General features: G+C 42.5%; 1 protein-coding gene across 5 annotated transcripts in view; it reads left to right on the top strand.

The window, feature by feature from the left end:
* jazf1b (JAZF zinc finger 1b) overlaps window positions 1-19,999 on the top strand; it is a 249,902-nt gene that overhangs the window by 217,999 nt on the left and 11,904 nt on the right. For all 5 annotated transcript variants that reach the window (XM_072283203.1, XM_072283208.1, XM_072283206.1 and 2 more), the window contains one exon: window positions 9,871-10,040. In XM_072283203.1, coding sequence (XP_072139304.1) covers window positions 9,871-10,040 — 170 coding nt within the window. The remainder of the gene's footprint in view (window positions 1-9,870; window positions 10,041-19,999) is intronic.

The raw sequence follows: 19,999 nt of genomic DNA on the forward strand, positions 1-19,999 counted from the left end.
ATACCAACGATTTGTACAATGGAATAGATGGCTTTCTGGCCAAGTTTGCAGGCAATACCAAGATAGGTGGAGAGGCGGGTGGTGTTGAGAAATCAGGGAGTCTGCAGGAGGTCTTGGACAGATTGAGAGAATGGGCAAAGAAGTGGCAGATGGAATCTCGTGCAGGTCATGCACTTGCAGAAGGAATAAAGTTATAGACTATTCTCTAAATGGAGAGAAAATTTAAAAAATCAGAGGTGCAAAGGAACTTGGGAGTTCTTGTGGTGGATTCCCTAAAGGTTAATTTGCAGGATGAGCCAGTGGTAAGGAAGGCAAATGCAATGTTAGCATGCATTTAAAGAAGATTAGAATATAAGAGCAGAGATTTGATGCTGAGGCTTTATAAGGCAGTGGTCAGACGACACTTGGAGAATTGTGAGCAAATTTGGGCTCCTTATTTAAGAAAAGATGTGCTGGCATTGGAGGGGGTCCAGGGGACGTTCAGGAGAGTGATTCCAGGAATGAAAGTATTAATATATGAGGGCATTTGATGGCTCTGGGCCTGTACTTGCTGGAGATTAGAAGAATGAGGGAGGATCTTATTGAAACCAATCGAATATTGAAAGGTCTAGATAAAGTCGACATGGAGAGGTTGTTTCCTATAGTGGGTGAGTCTAGGACCGAAGGGCACATCTTCATAATGGAGGAATGTCCATTTAGAACAGAGATGAGAAGGAAGTTCTTTAGTCAGAAGGTGTTGAATCAGTATGATTCATTGTCACGGATGGCTGTGGAGACTAAGCATTGTGTATATTTTAAGCAGCTTGATAGGTTCCTGATTAGTCAGGGGATCAAGGGTTATGGGGTGATGGTAGGAGAATGGGATTAAGAGGAATAATAAATCAGCCATGCTGGAATGGCAGAGCACACTTGATAGGCCGTGTGGCGTATTTCTTCTCCCTTGTCTTATGGTCTTATGGAATTCTAACCACCACATATTGCAGGCAAGAATTTTCAGAATACCAAAGGTTTCCCTTCACTCTGTGATACCAGCAGAATCCCTTCTTTCAGTGGCAAGCTTCATCATGATCTGAAATAAAGCAGGTGATGGGAAACTAGATTAGAAATGGAAAGAGAAGGAAGTGAAGGTGAGGGGAAAATGTGTAACAAGAAGAGAGAAGGGGATTCGCTGTTACTAAGTGAGGAAAGATGAGTGAGTAATAGAACAGAGAAGAAAGACGAAAGGTGTGATTAGGGGTGCTAAATTTAACTGAAGACGGGTGACATTATTGGCTGTGGGTGTGGCTTGGGGGTTCGTTGGTTTGCAGAGTTCATAACTCACAATGAACAAGAGGAGATTGCAAGATTTAATTGGGAAAGTTGGACGAAAGAGTTGAATGATCAGTCTGAATTAAGTGGAAGTCCTGAATAAGCTTTAACTAGATTTGCACGGGAGATGATGAAACACTACAATGAATTTGGGGAAGACAAGGAAAAGAGTGTGAGTTTAAACAAAATCGGTAAATTAGCATTTATGGTTGGATGGTGTGTTTCTGTGAAAGGTTGAATGTTGGATGTTGTAGGGACTCCTTAATTTCATTAGGCAGAATTCACCCAGACTGTTAAGGGTTAAGTTCGCCATGTATGTTACGTGTTACGTAGTACATTATTACATTTCGGGGGTGGGTTTTTTCCTGATATATATACAACGTCGCCATTTGTTTGCGGGGCAAAATAAAAAGTATGTTAGAAGTAATTACACCCGTGTCAATTTTTGTTGATACTCCTACAATGTATAAAAGTGATTATTAAGCTAACAGGGAAATTATAATTAACGAAGATCCAAATGTTTAATTTTTGAAGTAAAGATAATTCCCTTCTCTCTGCTTCACTCTTCATAGATACCGCTTGACCTGCCATATATTTCTAATCTTTCTTTAATTCATATTTTGATCTTTTGAAATATTCTGCTTTACCCTTGTCCTTCAACTAATTTTAATTGTAGGCAAAATATACTGTTTAAACTGGAGTTAATATACTTTTAATAAATTGGCGGTTTTCAAGGTTCGTGCCCCAGACACTTCTAGAAATAAATGTAGATGATCAATTTTGTGCCCTGAGCAATTGAGTCTTGGTAGTAATTAATGTATTTAAGTAGATACAAGTTACAATATTTAAGTTACAAAGCCTTTAAAAGTATTATCTGTCATTAGAAATCATGTTATTTGTCATAACTCAACATAAATCCTTATTGGAGTTGGAATTGTCACATGGAAGTGTAAAGCATGTCTTGCATACTATTCACACAGATCAATTCACTGCAAGGTCAGTTGAGGTACTACAAAATAAAACAATAACAGAATGCAGAATAAAGTATATCATTTACTGAGAAAGTACAGTGCAAGCAGACAATTAGGTTCAAAATCATAATCAGGTAAATTATGAGGTCAAGAGTTAATTGAACCATGTATTTAATTTAAAACAATGCTTGGTTATTAATCAATTTGAGAATTATGAAAACTCTTTTGAAACTGTATCCATGATAGTTTTCTGGTTGCCATGTTGGAGTTTCTATAATGGTACTAAGCTTTTTGGCGCATATGTATTTATTTTACATTCCAACTCTGAGTATTGTAAAAAATCACAATTTTTTTCCTGGGTGTTTAAATCAGTATGACTTTTTTCCCCAAAGGTTTTAATTGATTCCTGTTGTGACATGTCAGTCCATGGCATCCTCTCGTGCCACGATGAGGCCGCCCTCAGAGTGGAGAAGCAACACCTTATATTTCATCTGGGTAGCATCCAACCTGATGGCACGTATATCGATCTCCTTCCAGTAAAAAGATTTTTCCCTCCCCCTTCCCTCTTCTTCTATTCCCCACTCTAGCATCTTACCTCTTCTCATTTCCTATCACCTCCCCCGGGTCCCCTCCTACTTCCCTTTCTACTATCATCCATTCTCCTCTCCTATCAGGTTCCTTCCTCTCCAGGTCTTTATCTTTCCTACCCACCTGGCTTGACCTAATACTTTCTAGCTATCTCCCTTCTCCTCCTCTCACCTTTTTATTCTGGCAACTTCACCCTTTCCAGTCCTGAAGAAGGGTCTCGACCCAAAACACAGACTGTTCATTTCTATAGATATCGCCTGACCTCCTGAGTTCCTCCTGCATTTTGTGTGTATTGCTCTGGATTTTCAGCATCTGCAGAATCTCTTGTGTTTATGACTTTTCTATTGAAGGCTGATAATGGGATGAGTTTTTGTTGTTAAATCTGATGTTCAGCTCCATCAAGTTCAGTTTTGCTGCTGAAAGATCTTATTTTTACAACAATAACTGATGGTTGAATCAATATTCATTGATTGCTGCTGCAGAATTATACTGATGTGGGTTAAAAAAAACAGCTTCAAGCATAGATTAGGTCAGAGAAATCCTGCTGAGGTTCTGAGCAGCACACATTGATAAAGGTCAGGAAAGTACAGAATTTTCTCTGTCTTAAATCAGCTGGTTAATCTGCTGGACAGTTATCTCAATATGTCACACAAATTGTTGGAGGAACTCAGCAGGTCAGGCAGTATCTACGGAGAGGAATAAAGAGCCAATGTTCCAGGACAAGGCTCTTCATCCGGACTCACTTTCTCGCTTCTTTTTGTACCTTTCCATTGTTTTTCGAAGTTCAAAGTAGATTTATTATCAAAGTACATATACGTCACCATATACAACCCTGAGATTCATTTTCTTGCGTGCAATTTCAGTAAATCTAATAACCATAATAGAATCATCAATGAAAGACCGCACTGAGCAGGGCGGACAATCAGTGTGCAAAAGACAACAAACTGGCCTACTTTATGTAAGCTGTAAACCGCAAGTATGGATTTTTCTCACCTGTGACATACAGCATTCAATACAAAATGTATGCTATCCAGCAGTCTCTTTTGATCCCAAATAACAATCCTACCTCTGAGAATATTGAGGCTAATTGTTTCATCCCCAAACGTTATCTGGTTGAGGTGAATCGCTTTAGCACACTTTACAAATTGAAACTGGTGCCTTATTCAATCCTGAGTTAAATCCCTTGTAGGGATTTACCCTTGAAAGTTAAAGAAATATTGCTGGAACTCTGAAATACAAACAGAAAAATCTATAAATTCTGTAAATATTCAGCAGGTAAGGCAGCATCTGAAGGGAAATGAAGTCCATATTAACTCTGTTCATAGATACTGATTTTTCTCCAGCACTCTCTGGTGCTATTACATCTGTCCTGTAAGCTAAGAATGAGGTCCGGAAGACGAAGCTGTGTAAGTGGTGTTTGTCTCAGCCTGTCGGGTTAGTAATTGACTCTGTAAGTTAGTGTATCGTTACCTTGAAAAGTACCATTGCTGTTCTTTGGCAGCATATTGCTTCTTTGAGCAGCCTGCTGGCCAGCTTCGGAGCACCTCTGGTGCTTGTCAGGAAGTTTTTTTTGCTGACAGATGTCTCGTACGGCTGGAGGAAGACTTGCACATCTCCCAGTAGTCCAGCTAACTGTCATTCATAATGCCCACATTATGCCACAGTTCAGTGGTAATGAATAATTATTATTCAGAATGCAGAACAGTGAAACTTCTGCCCTTCGGTAATTTTATTTTTAAAATACACTGGTCACTTACAGCTTGTTACTCTAACAAGTGATCTTTAGTGTTAAAGCAATACAACTCTTTTGGGCAGGAGTTTTTCCTAGGTTATGATTTTTATCAGTGTTTATATTAGAATTAATCTTATTAGATTTAATTTATTAGCTGTGAAGGAAAATGGCAAAAGAGCCAATTTATAACATTGGAGCAGACTTTTTAACAAAGCCTGAGATCGCCAGCTGCCTTTCCTTGGACCAAGTTTCCAGTCTAGTCCAGGGTAACACATACTAAATGCTGGAGAAACTCAGTAGGACAGGCAGTATCTATGGAAAAGAATAAACAGTTGACGATTGGGGCTGAGGCCCCTCATCAGGCCTGCAAGGAGGGAAAAATCCAGAATAAGAAGCCGGGGGAGGAGAAGGACTGCAAACCAGGTGGTAGGTGAAGCTAGGGAAGGGAGAAAGTGGGTGGGTCGGGGAGGTAATAGGTGAAACCAGGTGAAGAGGAATGTGGGGACAGGGGATGAAGTGAGAAGCTGGGGGGTGATAGGTCCTGGGTGCAGCTTTCCTTTGTCTGGGCCGATGATTTCTGGCTGATCAGTACGGAACAGTGTAGAGTAAGGCCTTGTGTGTCGTTAATCCGCAATGCCATGTTCTGCGGTTTGCTGCAGAGATCAGGTATTGTTGGAATGAGTGTCTTTGACACTGTATGTTTGCTTCCTGTTTGATTGTTTCTGTCAAATGGAGTCAAGTAAAGTTAACTCAGACTACGATGCATATTTCTAACTGATTCAGTGACAGCCCTGCTTAAACTTTCAATAACTGGTCTCCTGTTAAGTGTTGGCGTAGGAGCTTTATAAAGGGAGATGAATATGCTGGAAGAACTCAGCAGGTCAGGCTGCAAGCATGGAGGGGAATAAAGAGTCAATACTTTGGGTCGACTGTCTTCTGTGAGATTATCCCTTTCAGCAAAAGGTGAAACATTCTGGGTTTTGCTGTACTTGAAAACAGAAGACTACATTGATTATATTAAAGATTGCTAAGACATGGAAGAATTTGATTTGTAGAAATAGAGATGATGTTTCCATATGCTAGGAGGTCAAAACGAGCTTAGTGCAGGTGATTATCACTGATAAACCTGGCTTGTAACTCAGGAAAAAAAATCTTTTACCAAACACCTAGAACAACTTCTAAAACATTTTTGGACAGGTACATGGATTGGAAAGGTCTAGAAAGTTATAGGCCAGACACTGGCAGATGGGACTAGCTTGAATGGGCCATCTTGGTTGGCATGGACCAGATGGGCCAAAGGGCCTGTTTGCAAGTTGTATGACTGTTTGTAGAACATGGAACTCAATAAACCAAGGGGTAAGAGAGGGAGGGAGAGAGAGTCAGTCATAAGTCAAAGTAAAAATTTATTATCAAAGTACGTATACAGTATGTTACCATATACAACCTTGAGATACATTTTCTTGCAGGCATTTACAGGAAAATAAAGAAATAAATAGAATTTATGAAAAATCTAGACATAAGTAAAGACTGATAAACAGCCAGTGTGGAAAAGAAGACAAATTCTGCAAATGAAAAATAAGTAATGCTGAGAACGTGTATTGTAGAGTCCTTGAAAGTGAATCTGTAGGTTGTGGAATCAGTTCGGAGTTGTGATGAGTGAATTTATCCACATTGGTTCAGGAGCCCGATTTGGGGGGGAGGGTTGGGGGGGGGGGTAAAGAGGAAGGGAGGGAAAGAGAGAGAATGAGTGAGTAATGGAAGAATGTGAAGATGTGGTTACATGAAGAACAGAGAGAAAAGATTTGAAATTTAACTATTGGAAGAGACTTATTGGGTCCAGTGGCCTCTTTTGGTGACAGTACTGCTGTGAATGAGCAGGAAATTGAACCAGGCTAGCTTTAATTGTTCTGCCACCTCCACCTCCACCCTTCTCTGTTCCTACTCGGGACTGGATGGTAAGTTTTATGTCCACAGTCTCCTTCTGCTGTTAGTTGGCAATAGAAATATTTTTTCCTTTCTGCATTTACCTGCCAATGGTAATCTGTATTCTGAGAGTTTAACTTCTCTCATCCCCAGGCTGAGTAGTGCTGATTTGTCCTTTGGAACTTGGGGGCATCGGTGGTCAGAGGAACTGCTAGCATGTGTTCTTTTATATTCCATCTCCACCAGAGGACTGGTACAGAGTTCAATTAATGACATCCCTGGTCCCATGCACAATTATCTTTAGTTTGTGGGCATCTGCTGCTCAAGGAGTAAGCATATGAAAGTAGTTGTCAGAAACTCGTGGCCTCAAGAACACTATAAGGGACATCATCCCGGTGACTGGAGCCCACTGTTGACACAGACACAGAGACCGAAACAAAATAGAAAATCTGCAGCAGTCCACCTGGGGATAATTATCTACTGAATAATAGTTGACCTTCTAGATGGAAAAAATGGGGAACATCTGGCATGGTGTATAACATACAATGTTTTGGTTCTAAAAGTTAGCACCAGAGTAGCTAGTTTAACTTACTTGGTGATACAAATGTACACACTTTTCCTTGTGGTATTAACCCTTAAGCTCCTTCTGAAAACTGCTTCCTGCATTTCATTTCCTAATGGCAGAATCTAAAGAAGTAATCAACAGGAATTCTGCAGATGCTGGAAATTCAAGCAACACACATCAAAGTTGCTGGTGAACGCAGCAGGCCAGGCAGCATCTCTAGGAAGAGGTACAGTCGACGTTTCAGGCCGAGACCCTTCGTCAGGACTAACGAAGGGTCTCGGCCTGAAACGTCGACTGTACTTCTTCCTAGAGATGCTGCCTGGCCTGCTGAGTTCACCAGCAACTTTGATGTGTGTTGTCTAAAGAAGTAATGGCCTTTGAGTTCCTCCAGCATTTTGTGTGTATTAGAATGTAAGACGAGCTTTTCATTGTAGCTTGGTACGTGTGACAATAATACATCGACTCCAATTAAAGGCAGACAAATCTCCAGGTCCCAGTGGCCTTTTAGGGACGTGGGTTGAGCCTGTGTGGAGAGTTATGGGATGGGTACAGAGAGTTATGGTTGGGGAGTTGAACCATGGCATTGGTGGTATTCTCAGGGTGTGAGTCCTCGGATGGTATTACGTAGTGCATCCCTGACACCACTCTTCAGTGGACCTCTTTCATTCTATCCACAGAATTTCATCATTTCGTAAATGAAAATTGTTTTGAGATGGTTAGGCTGCAGGGGGTGTATCGTGTGCAATTCTAGACCCGAAGACATGGGAGCAGAATTAGGCCATCTGGCTTCTGGTTGCTGTGCTATCGGAAGCTGGTGCTCCTATTGCTGGAAGACAGTGCCTAGGAGGTTCAACAGGATGTTGTCTGGATCTGAGGACTTTAGAGATTGGATGGGCTTGGCTTATTTTTCCTAGAGTGAAGGAAAGATACTCAAAAATTGTTTCTCATCAAAATCAGGAGGTCATTGGTTTAAGATGAGAGGAAGGAGTTTTAAAGGGGATGTGAAGGATACTTTTATTTTTACACAAGGAGTGTTGATATCTGGGATGTTGTGCCAGAGTAGGTGGTGGAATCTGATACAAGAGGCATTTCGACATAAATAGTCAAAGCTCAGAAGCTTATAGTCCTAATATGGGTAAATTGGATTAGCATATATGGACAAAACATTTAGCATAGGTGTGGTGGGCCGAGGGACCTGTTTCTGTGTGTACGAGTCTGCGATTCTATGCTATTGATATTATAGGTCCCAATTTTCCTTGTAATACGAAGCTTCTGTTCGTACTCGAAATTTTGGTCATATGTTGAGAGTTTTGGTGAAAGTGGCAGCAGGGAGATTTTAAATGGAAACAGCGGGCTGTAGGGTTATTAAAACAAAATCTTCACACCATCTTAAAAGTTCCTTCCCCGCAGGCAGTTAATCTGAACAACCATTCTGGTTAGTCCTCCGCGCCACCCTTTATCTGTTTACTACTGTAACCACCTTAAACCACCTTTTATGATGTTGTTTACATTGTAAATGCATGCTGGTATTTATTTATTTATGCATATTCTATTCCTTAGCCTTACCTGTACATAATACTTTACTTGCATTAGCTTTTATAATTTCTATATCATAATTTATTGTTTTATATAATTCTTTATTCTTTATAATAGTTCAGTGATGTTTTTTGTTGTGCGCCACATCTTGACCAACACATCACAGCAAATTCCCAATGTAGATGTATATGGCAAATCCAGTTGATCATTGACTAAGCTCCAGTTCTAAGCAGACCTCCATACTGTTGCATCTGAAGAACTGGGATCACTCATAGGGAGTGGAATGAAAGTGACAGCAAGCTGCAAATTTGGATAGTTGCTGTTCATTAAGGGAGGCAGTTATGTTTTTTTATTTATTTAGAGATAGAGTACGGAACAGGCCCTTCCGGTCCAGTGGCAGTGTCGCCCAGCAACCCACCTGTTAAACCCTAGTTTAATCAAAGGACAATTTACAATGACCAATTAACCTAATCTAGTCTTTGAACTGTGGGAGGAAACCAGAGCACCTGGAGGAAACCTGGTGGTCACATAATGGTCATACAGACTCCTTCGAGATGGCACCAGAATTAGACTCTGAGCTCCAGAATGCCCCAAACTATAATATCATCACGCTAACTTCTACTCTACCATTAAAGATGGACCGAAGAGTTCTTTCCGCTTTATGATTCTCGGCTTGCCTTCTTGCTGAGTCAACCTTTAGTTTAAGAAACAAAGAACTGACATTGCCTTCTACTTCCAAATGCTTCTTTCTTGGCATTGTCTCCAAGTATACCAGCACAGACAGGATTGGGTTAGTCATACATTAAATCAGGCATGATCAAATGGCAGAGCATTCTTGATGGGCTGAATGGCCTAATTCAGCTCCTGTGTCTTATGGTCTGGCAACTCGTGTAGGCCTAGGACACACAAGCTCTTACGTGTGAGGTTTCTAGCACTATTCAGGGTCGTTTCAAGGAATGGCATTAGTTCTGCTTAGCAATCATATACATTATGTACTTCAATAATAAGTTTTGCTCTTAGCCTAGGTAATCATCGTGTATCTTTTTATTATGAGTAGGGTTTAAAGAGTTGTGGGGGTGGCACTGCATGCCGTGAATGAAGAAAATTTTTGCGCATGCCATCTTAGACTCATGTGACATAGGTTTGCCACACCTGCCATGGACCTTCTAGTAGGAGATATTTACAAAATGAATGTTGTTCTTTTTTTTCTTGTAATAAGTCATCCCCTCTGTTTTTCTCTCTCTCAGGTAGTGAATATGATGAAGAAGAGGTAGACTATGAAGAATCAGACAGCGATGAATCTTGGACCACAGAAAGTGCAATTAGTTCAGATGTTATTCTGAGCACCATGTCCATGGATGGAGGAGAAGAAAAGCCCTTTGCCTGTCCAGTTCCTGGGTGTAAGAAGAGATACAAGGTATGCGGGATGGACACAGTTAGAGATGAATAGTTGAACTAGACTGGGATGTTGAAGTACAATGAATGAACGTACTTTTCTGCGCCTTGAGGCTGAGTTGCTAGCTTGATACTCAACCCAACATGGATGAAAAGCAGGCAAGGAGCTGGCTGGATTCGAAGCCAGGACCACTCTCCTCGAAGTCCAGTGCGGATGCTAATACACTATCAGCCAGCAAGAAGTACAATATGCATTTAGAAAAGTGTTCCTTTTATTTATGCACTCGTGAGCACTGTCCTGAATTTTACACCACAGGGATAAATTGCTATAAATGTTCACCCTTAAGATGCATTTAATGTACATTTTCATAATAGAACATAGAACAGTATGGCACAGGCCCATGATTTTGTGCCAACCTTTTTACTTACTCGAATCCTTCCCTCCAACGTAACCCTCCATTTTTCTATCATCCACTTGCCTATCTAAGAGTCTGTTAAATGTTCCTGATGTATCTGCCTCTACCACCACACCTGCCAGTGTGTTCCACACACTTATCACTCTCTGTGTAAATAAAACAACCTTTGACATCCCCCCTATACTTTCCTCCATTCACCTCAAAATTATGTCCCCTCATATATTGGGCTGTTAAATAGTAAAATAAAGTAATCATAAAAACAAGTAAATAATGCTCCAGCATCTGCAAATTTCCAGTGTGGTTGCAGAATCTCTTGTGTTTAAGTAAATAATATCCTGCAGATACTGGGATGTGTCCTAGATATTCTTGTGTAGTTGCAGTTTTATCTTGGATGTATAAAATGGAATGCAAAACTGTGTGACCATTGGTACTCGGCCTGATCCAGCTTTCTCAGTCTTTGATCACTACAGCACAGAAACAGGCCTTTTGGCCCATCTATTTCATGCCCAACAACTGAACCTTCTGGACTGGTCTCCAATACGAGACTTTGTCAAAGGCCTTGCTAATTTGGGATTGCAGTAAATGCCTTGCTACACACACTTCATCAACTTTCCTGGTAATCTCCTCGAAAAACTCTATAATTATAGACTGGTTGGACATGACCTACCACGCACAAAGTCATCTGCATAAGATTTCATGCTCTGGATGAAATCACCACCTCGCCTGTGTTACACTTATGTTGGGTTTTTTTCCCTTAACCAACTAGTATTTATTCTTGCACTGGCATTACTCAAGTGTAATCGGAATATCGAGCCACTAAAGTCTGACCTACTCTGGAAAGCAGATTATCTTTAACATTCGAGCCTTAACACCTTAACTCCTTTTCCCCACATTTCATTAATAGCTTCGTTATCAACCCACTACCGAGCTAATATTATGGCAACATATCTGTTCCAAATGAAGAGTCTGGGGTCAAAACGTCAACTGTTCATGCTCCTCCATAGATGCTGAGTGATCTGCTGAGTTCCTCCAGCATCGTATGTGTTACTTTAGATTTCCAGCACCTGCAGAATCTCTTGTGTTTACGAGGCCATCCGCTGATCGGGTTGGTCATGGATGTTGTGTCCCAGCCATCTACGTGATAACACGAGCCAGGGCAGTTTGATATGGGGAGAAGCTGTTTCCCATGGAGCGGGCTCCCCCTCTCCACACAGCTGATGAATCCAAAGAAACAGCAGAGACCAATGCAGTTCTTCACCAGCAGCATCACTGTAGTTGCCAGTCAGAGTTGAACTCAACATAGGGCTGGCTTAAAGGACTTTAGCTCCAGGGTTTACTCCCGAAGCCTTCCCTGTGAGTGGGTGTAATGGCAAGGCAGCAGGTTTGAGATTAGAGTTTTCCTTCTCCAAGATGAGCTGCCAACCACAGCTGACAAGCCTCATCTGCCCGAAGCAACTGGTTTTAAGGCACCAGTAACCCACTTCTTCTCCTGTCGGTAGAAATGGTTCCACAAGGCGTAGTAGTGAAGCCATGGTTTCTCAAGCAGGGTTCCGTGTAGCATTTCATGGGAGGTTGCTAGGGGTTCCGCGTGAGATTGTGATTTAAAAAATAAACACCATTTTTTGAACTTCACACAATGCATGATGCTAGTGCTCACAGTGGTGGGCACTGACCGACAGCCCCATCAGCAATCTTGTTAGATGTCTCTCAGCCCAGTGTGGCAGTGCGTAGTAAGACCATGTTTATTTGGTTGAGTCCATTCTCAGTTTTTAACACGAGATAGGGGAGACTGTTGATAATTGGTGAACGCTGTAATGTATGGGGGGGGCAGTAGGCTGATAATTGGTGAGCGCTGTATTACATGGAGGGGAGGAAGGTAGGCTGTTGAGGAGCATGAAATGTGTTTTCCAAGCATTGAATGGATTACCCTACTTGGGCTGTGTTGTCAGCCTCTCCCTCCTGAATTACCTCCCCTAGCTTCCTCTGACGAGCCGCTGACTGACTTATGAGAGCAAACAAACTCTACAGGTGTAGTAGAAAACTGGAGGGGAATTTTCATTCTACAGACGGTCCGCTGTGCCAATTTTTGAAGAGGAGGTGTGAGATGGAAGAGGAGTATTCTAGGCCTAGGCCTACGAACAATTCTGATAAGGTTAATGATGAATTACAATCTTCAGAGTCATTTCACTGCACGAGTGCAACAACAGATACAAAAGAAGTCTTTTTTTTTACAAAACTATAGAAGTTGATTTGCGCAACAAATACAGAAAGTACAAACATTAAGTATTTACAAGACAGTGAATAAATTCAAATTAAAATATGATCACTACTGTCTATAAAATGTTCGATTCCCGGGGGGGGGGCACCACTGCTGGCAATCCTCCATTGTACCCACTGTGACTGTATGCTCCCTCTCCAAGGACAGCTGGGCACGGACGTGTCCTCAGAAGAGGGGCAGGCACTCGGCTGTGGCAGTGGCCTCAAATTTCCACCGCCTAGACCTGCGAATAGCCATCTTGGAAAAGCCCAGGAGCAAGCCCACCCATAGACCTCCTTGCAACCTGCCCCCTTCAGTACTGAGTACCCATTTAGAAGGAGGGCGGGGCTGAAATGCAACCAGAACTTGAGGAACAGCCCCTCCAGATACTCAAACAGGCTATGCAACCTCTCACACTCCATATAAGCATGGTACATAGACTCCTCCAGGCCACAGAATGGGGAGGTGGATAGGATGTCAGTGAACCTGCTTAAAGACCTGTTGCACAGTACTGCCTCATGCAAGACCTTCCACCCTAGGTCCCCAATGTACAGGGGGAAGACGCCTGCATAAAGAGATTTCCATCGGGGACCTCCTCCACTGCCAGATGGTAAAACAGACCACCAAGACGAGTCTGGTCAGCAGACACAGGCAAGGAAGTGAAAGGTGTGCAAGAGCGGTCCGTACAAGAAATGCTTTAGGGCATCATGGAAGGGCACAGTGGGCCTCCCCGCGAGGCGGCTCACGTTGTGTGGCACCCTCTGCCACGTGGTATCCCAAGGCCTGGTCCAACAAGCACTTCTGGCACATCAGGTGGTGGTGCAGCCAGAATCTCTCCACTTCCCGGAGCCCCCTCGACACCCACCGTGATAGGATGGGGACCAATCCCACTCACACACTCACTGTTCCCCACCAGTACAGAGGCACCTTGTCTGGATGAGACTACGCCCCATACCCTCCACAGCTGTCGGTAAAGGTGAGGCAGCTCCCTCAAAGCGGCAGTGCTGATGCCATCCACTGGAAGCCGCCTGCCCTCTTGCAGGTAGTGTTCCCGGTAGAGAACGTGCACCACCAGTGCATGCCATCTCGGGGAGTGGTTGCTATACAGGAATCTCTGCAGGGTCCTGAGGCAGGGAGCCGCCGGCTGGGTGCACACACACTTCAGTAACTGACTGCCCTCCGCAGTCGGAAGATTCAGGACCCCAGCAGAGACCCAGTGCCTCCTTTTGCCCCAGAAGAAGTCCACCAGCCTCTTCTGTATCTTGGAGACGAAAGCAGTGGGCGGGACTAATCAGCCGGTACCATATATTTACAATGAAAACTACTTATCAATGGGTTTTACAAGGACTGGTGATCCTATTCCATTGTGCCTAACTTACAAATGTAGCAATGGCTCTCGCGAAATTGAAAAGACACTTAACTACAAATCACAGCCATGTGACATGTAGAAGTACTGATTATTCTAAACGACTATTGAAATCTCAAGGCAAACAGATTAAAGCTTTTGAAAATAAAGTCAAAGTCAGTATACAGGCTCAGGGAGCAAGTTATTTAGTAACTTTAAGACCAGTTCACTGGAGAATGTTTAAAAATCTGTGTGAAAAACTGGACAAAGAGCACTCCAATCTCCTGCACCATACAGAAATTCGGTGGCTTACCAGAGGAAGAGTTCTCAACAGGGTGTTTGAGGTGAAAGGTGAATTGAAGGAGTACTTTCAAGAAAATGGTAGGCCGGAATTTGCTAAGTGCTTTGAAGATAAGGAATGGCTGCAGAAACTAGTCTACTTAACGGACATTTTTCATCATAAGAACTGGTTTAACAAATCTCTGCAAGGCCCTGGAGAAAATATTTTGACTTAAAGTGACAAGATTCTTGGATTTAAAAGGAAACTGAATCTTTGGAAAAATCATGCTGCAAAAGGAAATCTTGAAATGTTTTCACCTCTACTTGGGCTTGAGAGTGAGGAAGGGTATCAGAAAGTCTCGAGTCTTACTGAAAACCATGTGGAAGAACTGTAGAACAAAATTGAACATTCCCCCCCCCCCTTCAACACGTGCATGACTGGGTGAGGGACCCTTTCTCTGAATCTTCTGTTCATCCTAAGAACTTGGCTTTGAGAGAAGAGGAAGGACTTTGTGAGAGGCACTCTGATCGTGCACTCAAGATGAGATTTACTGATCTGCCCCTGGACAAGTTTCGGATTTCTGTGAAAGAAGAGTATCCTGCCATTCATAAGAAAGCAATGAACATTTTGCTGCAGTTTTCAACTTCTTACATATGTGAGCAAGTTTTTTCTTGTTCAACAAGCATCAAGAGTCAGGATAGGAAACATCACATTTCAGTTGAAGGTGAAATTCGTGTGTGCTTATCTCAAGTTTGACCCAGAATTGAGAAATTTATATTGTTTGCCTTATGAGTTTTTTTAAATTTATGAAAGAGAAGGAAAGATATTAATTTCAAGGAAGGTAAGCTAAGTTTAACTACCTGTTTTTTTTCAAGAAAGGTTGGCTAAAAATTCATTCTCTACTCAGAAGAGCGTTGACAATTAGTTTTGGATCATTATGTCTCCAGCTTACTGATCACACTAACATACTGTGAGCCCTAGATATAATAATTTTTATGCAGGTGTTCCCTGAAACCTGAAAATTATTTCAGGGGTTCCTCTGGGGCAAAAAGATTGAGAAAGACTGAGCAAGGCGACACATGAGGGCCAGAAGCTGGTCTTGGCTGTCAGAGGCTATTTGCGTCGCACGGGATTGGGAGCATTTGATAGGTAGTGGGAGCTTATCCCCCACTATTTCCCCCATCCCCCATACCGGCTAAGGAGCAATGTGTTTATATCTGCTCTTTATGTATCCCTTTGCCAGTAGTCATGTACTGAGTGAATAGTTCGGAACTAAATAAGTGTGGTCTTTCCTATATTACTGCCAGCTCCATGATTAATATCAGGGAGTATTTTCCCCCACAGTGAACATAAAATAACCTATCCTTTTCTAACATTAGGCTGCCTCTGTATGCTGTTGTATCAGTTTTATAGAATTTGTCTTCATTGTGTCCTGAGGGTTATTAGTACAGAACTACTCATCCATTGTACAAAGGATTTGTGGAATGAATAGTCCTGCAATCCACTGGTCTGTAATCACTACTGATAACTGTCAAAGAAAGCAAGCTAACTGGATGACAGTGTCTTGGTACTGCAACTGCTCTGCACGATATTACAAGGAACTATGGAGACTGTGCACACAGTTCAGCACATCAAAGAAACCAGCCTCCCTTTGCAGCAGGGGATCCACGGGCCTCTTGGTTAATGGTTGAGGTCCACGGCATAAAAAAGGTTAGGAATTCCTGTTGTACAGACTTCTTTCTATATTTCTCACTGCCTCAGTAAAGCAGCCAGCATAATGAAAGCCCCCACCCACCACATACATTCTCTCTTCTCCCCCCTCCCATCAGGCAGAAGATACAGAAGCCTGAAAGCACATACCAGGGTCAAGGACAGCTTCTACTCTGTGGCCTTTCTCTTGAGGCCCAACACGATGGGCTGTTACTTTTAACGGTTAATACTGTCCTGGGGTTTTCCAGGGATCGCCAGTGGCTGGGTCAGGATGAGTGAATTAGCATCTTTTCTGAATTGGCTAACTAAATTACTGCAATATTACTTAGGCCTCGAGGACTCCCAGTAACGCTGGAATCTTTGCTCATGTGTGAAAATGATATAATTATCTGAGTCCCAGCATTATAGAATTTTCCCCGAATCTATAAATGTTTTATCATTCTCTCAATGGAGAACTCAATTTACAACCAACATCCTAGCCAGACCTCTGGCTTACTCCTTCTAATCTTCTGATTTCTCACACATTGGAATGATGTTCTAAATCAAAATCACACAATAAATGCCATCTGTTAGACCATAAGACATAGGAGCAGAATTAGGCAATTCAGGCCATTGAGTCTATTCCACTCTTCCATCATGTCTGATTTATTATCCCTCTCAACCTCATTCTCCAGCCTTCTCCCCATAACTTTGAACATCCTTACTACTCAATAGCCTGTCCACCTGGGCTGTAAATATACCCAATGACTTGGCCTCCACAGCCATCCGTGACAATGAATTCCACAGATTCACCGCCCTCTTGGTAAAAAACTTCCATGTCCTTCTATTCTGAGGCTGTGCCCTCTTGTTTTAGACTCTCCCACTATAAGAAACTTCCTCTCTATGTCTACTTTGTCTGGGCCTTTCAATATTCAACAGTTTCAGTGAGATCCCCCTTCATTCTTCAAAGCTCCAGTGAGTAAAGGCCCAGAGCCATCAAATGCTCCTCATACATGAATCCTATCATACTCATGAACCTCCTCTGGACCTTCTCCAATGCCAGCACATTCTTTCTGAGTTAAAGGACCTGTTATAATCATAACTGTGATGGGTTAGGGTAGTAAATTATAGTATTATTATCAAATATTTTTACCCCCCCACGTCACTTTATCTGCAACATTTTGCTTGCCATATGAAGTATGCCCGTGCAAGTGGAAATTTGGAAATAACTATTGTTGAGGGTTCCAGATATAAAGCCATATTTTCATTCCAAAGAACCAGAAATGGTAGGAGTACAAATACTGAAACTGCGTTTGAAATTAACATGATGCTATTACTGTTCTGGGCATTCTGGAGTTGAGTTCAATTCCGGTACCATTCTGTAAGAAGTCTCTGTCCATCCTCCCCACTGAATGTGTGGGTTTTCCTTGGGTGCTGTGGTGTGTTCCTACAAAGGCATACCGGGTAGGTTAACTGGACCTCATAAATTATCCCGTGATTAGGTTAAGTTAATCGTAGTTGTGGAGGTGACGTGACTCGAAGCTGTATCACTGAATAAATAATAAAACTGTGCTGTGTCCTTGTGACAACATAGTAAACATTAAAGTGAGAACAAAACACGATCTGTGCAGCACTACAGATTAAGCCAAACTGTGGAAGTCGATACAAGTATAAAAAGCTTTTTTATCTTTTTGCGATTAGGTCCTTTGGTTTATGAGAATTTGGTTAAAAGTATACTGGTCTGAGTGAATGTATGGTAATGCTTGAGACTAAGGAGATACTGAAAAGTGGGAGCTTGTAAAGGCCTAATTCTTTGTTCAGGAAACAAACAGACCACGGTGTTCTCACAGCAAGATGATTTCCCTGGAGACAGACAAAACATCAAGAAGAGCAGCTTCTCCAACAAAGAAAAATCCCTCTCATTTACCACACCCTGTCTGCACTTTGTTTGACATCTCGTCTTTCCCTAATTGCCTCATAATTCCTGGTTTGCTTCAGGAGCCTCTCAGCCAGTCCAGGGAAGACTTAATGATAGGTCTTGGGCTTGATCAAATAGAGAAGGGTAACGATACAGGCATAGGGATCAGCACCATCCAACATTGTAGATGAGACTAGGACAAACAAATTAGAGAACACATTTGTATTCTAACATACAGTACCTGTATTATTCGAAGTGCTCAAAGAATACGCAGAATGATATACTTCAATACTTTTATTGACATAGCACTTTTAATGACCGCAGGATCCTGCAAAGTGCTTCACTGTTAGAGTAGGAAAACATGACATTTACCGGTTCATAAACTTGAACAGAATGATGCGGCCAAATATTCTAAACACGAGATTCTGCAGATACAGGAAATATTTAGCCGCTGCCGCAAAATGCTGGAGGAGCTCAGCAGGTCGGGCAGCATCTATAGAGGGGAATAGCGTCCCGATGAAGGGTCTCAGCCGGAAACATTGACTGCTTCTTCCAATCCTGAGGCAGAGTCTGGGCCGGAAACATTGACTGTTTATTCCCATCCATAGATTCTGCCTGACCTGCTGAGTTAGAACATAGAACAATGATTCTGGCAGGTCAGGCAGAATCCTTAACCTCCTCAAAGATCAGTTTAACCCTTCCTTCCCACACTACCCTTCATTTTTCTTTCATCCATAAGAGGTACATGTGAATAATAATTCTATAATCTAGTCTAATCTAATACATATGAATAAATGTGGGGAAAATTGAGGCTTCCGAGCTTAAAATTACCTCTTCTTTGTGCTAACTGTTGACTGAGAGATTTAACCATGGTGAATTCCAGGTCAGGATAACACCTTCTCTAAAAAGGTGTTTTCTCCAGTCGCTTTAAATCTCTGTCAACACACATCAAAGTTGCTGGTGAACGCAGCAGGCCAGGCAGCATCTCTAGGAAGAGGTACAGTCGACATTTCAGGCCGAGACCCTTCATCAGGACTAACTGAAGGAAGAGTTAGTAAGAGATTTGAAAGTGGGAGGGGGAGGGGGAGATCCAAAATGATAGGAGAAGACAGGAGGGGGAGGGATGAAGCCAAGAGCTGGACAGTTGATTGGCAAAAGGGATATGAGAGGATCGTGGGACAGGAGGCCCAGGGAGAAAGACAAGGGGGAGGGGGGATAAAAACCCAGAGGATGGGCAAGGGGTACAGTCAGAGGGACAGAGGGAGAAAAAGGAGAGTGAGAGAGAGAATGTGTGTATATAAATAAATAACGGATGGGGTACGAGGGAGAGGTGGGGCATTAGCGGAAGTTAGAGAAGTCAATGTTCATGCCATCAGGTTGGAGGCTACCCAGACGGAATATAGGGTGTTGTTCCTCCAACCTGAATATGGCTTCATCTTTACAGTGGGATACAGTGAGGAGGCTGTGGATAGACATGTCAGAATGGGAATGGGACGTGGAATTAAAATGTGTGGCCACTGGGAGATCCTGCTTTCTCTGGCGGACAGAGCGTAGGTGTTCAGCAAAGCGGTCTCCCAGTCTGCGTCGGGTCTCGCCAATATATAGAAGGCCACATCGGGAGCACTGGACGCAGTATATCACCCCAGCCAACTCACAGGTGAAGTGTCGCCTCACCTGGAAGGACTGTCTGGGGCCCTGAATGGTGGTAAGGGAGGAAGTGTAAGGGTTTGATAAATCAGCCATGATGACAGAGCAAACTCAATGGGCCGAATGGCCTAATTCTGTTCCTATGTCTTATGCTCTTATACTATATATCCTTCTAGTTTTGCAAGACAGGTTGAAAAGCAAATAATTTTGTAATAAATACCTGACAGAAACCTGCACGTTACAACAGAGATATGAGTACGAAAGAGGTTATATCCAAGAAACACATTGTAGATGAAAGGTCTCAACCTGAAATGTCGACTGTCCACTTCCCTCCATAGATGCTGCCTGACTTGCTGATTTTCTTCAGTTCGTTTGGGAGCTGTTATAGTCAACTCCTCTACAGACACTGTTCCAGTTAGGGATATTGCA

Source organism: Mobula birostris, chromosome 19, assembly GCF_030028105.1.
Source record: "Mobula birostris isolate sMobBir1 chromosome 19, sMobBir1.hap1, whole genome shotgun sequence".
Lineage (NCBI taxonomy): Eukaryota > Metazoa > Chordata > Chondrichthyes > Myliobatiformes > Myliobatidae > Mobula > Mobula birostris.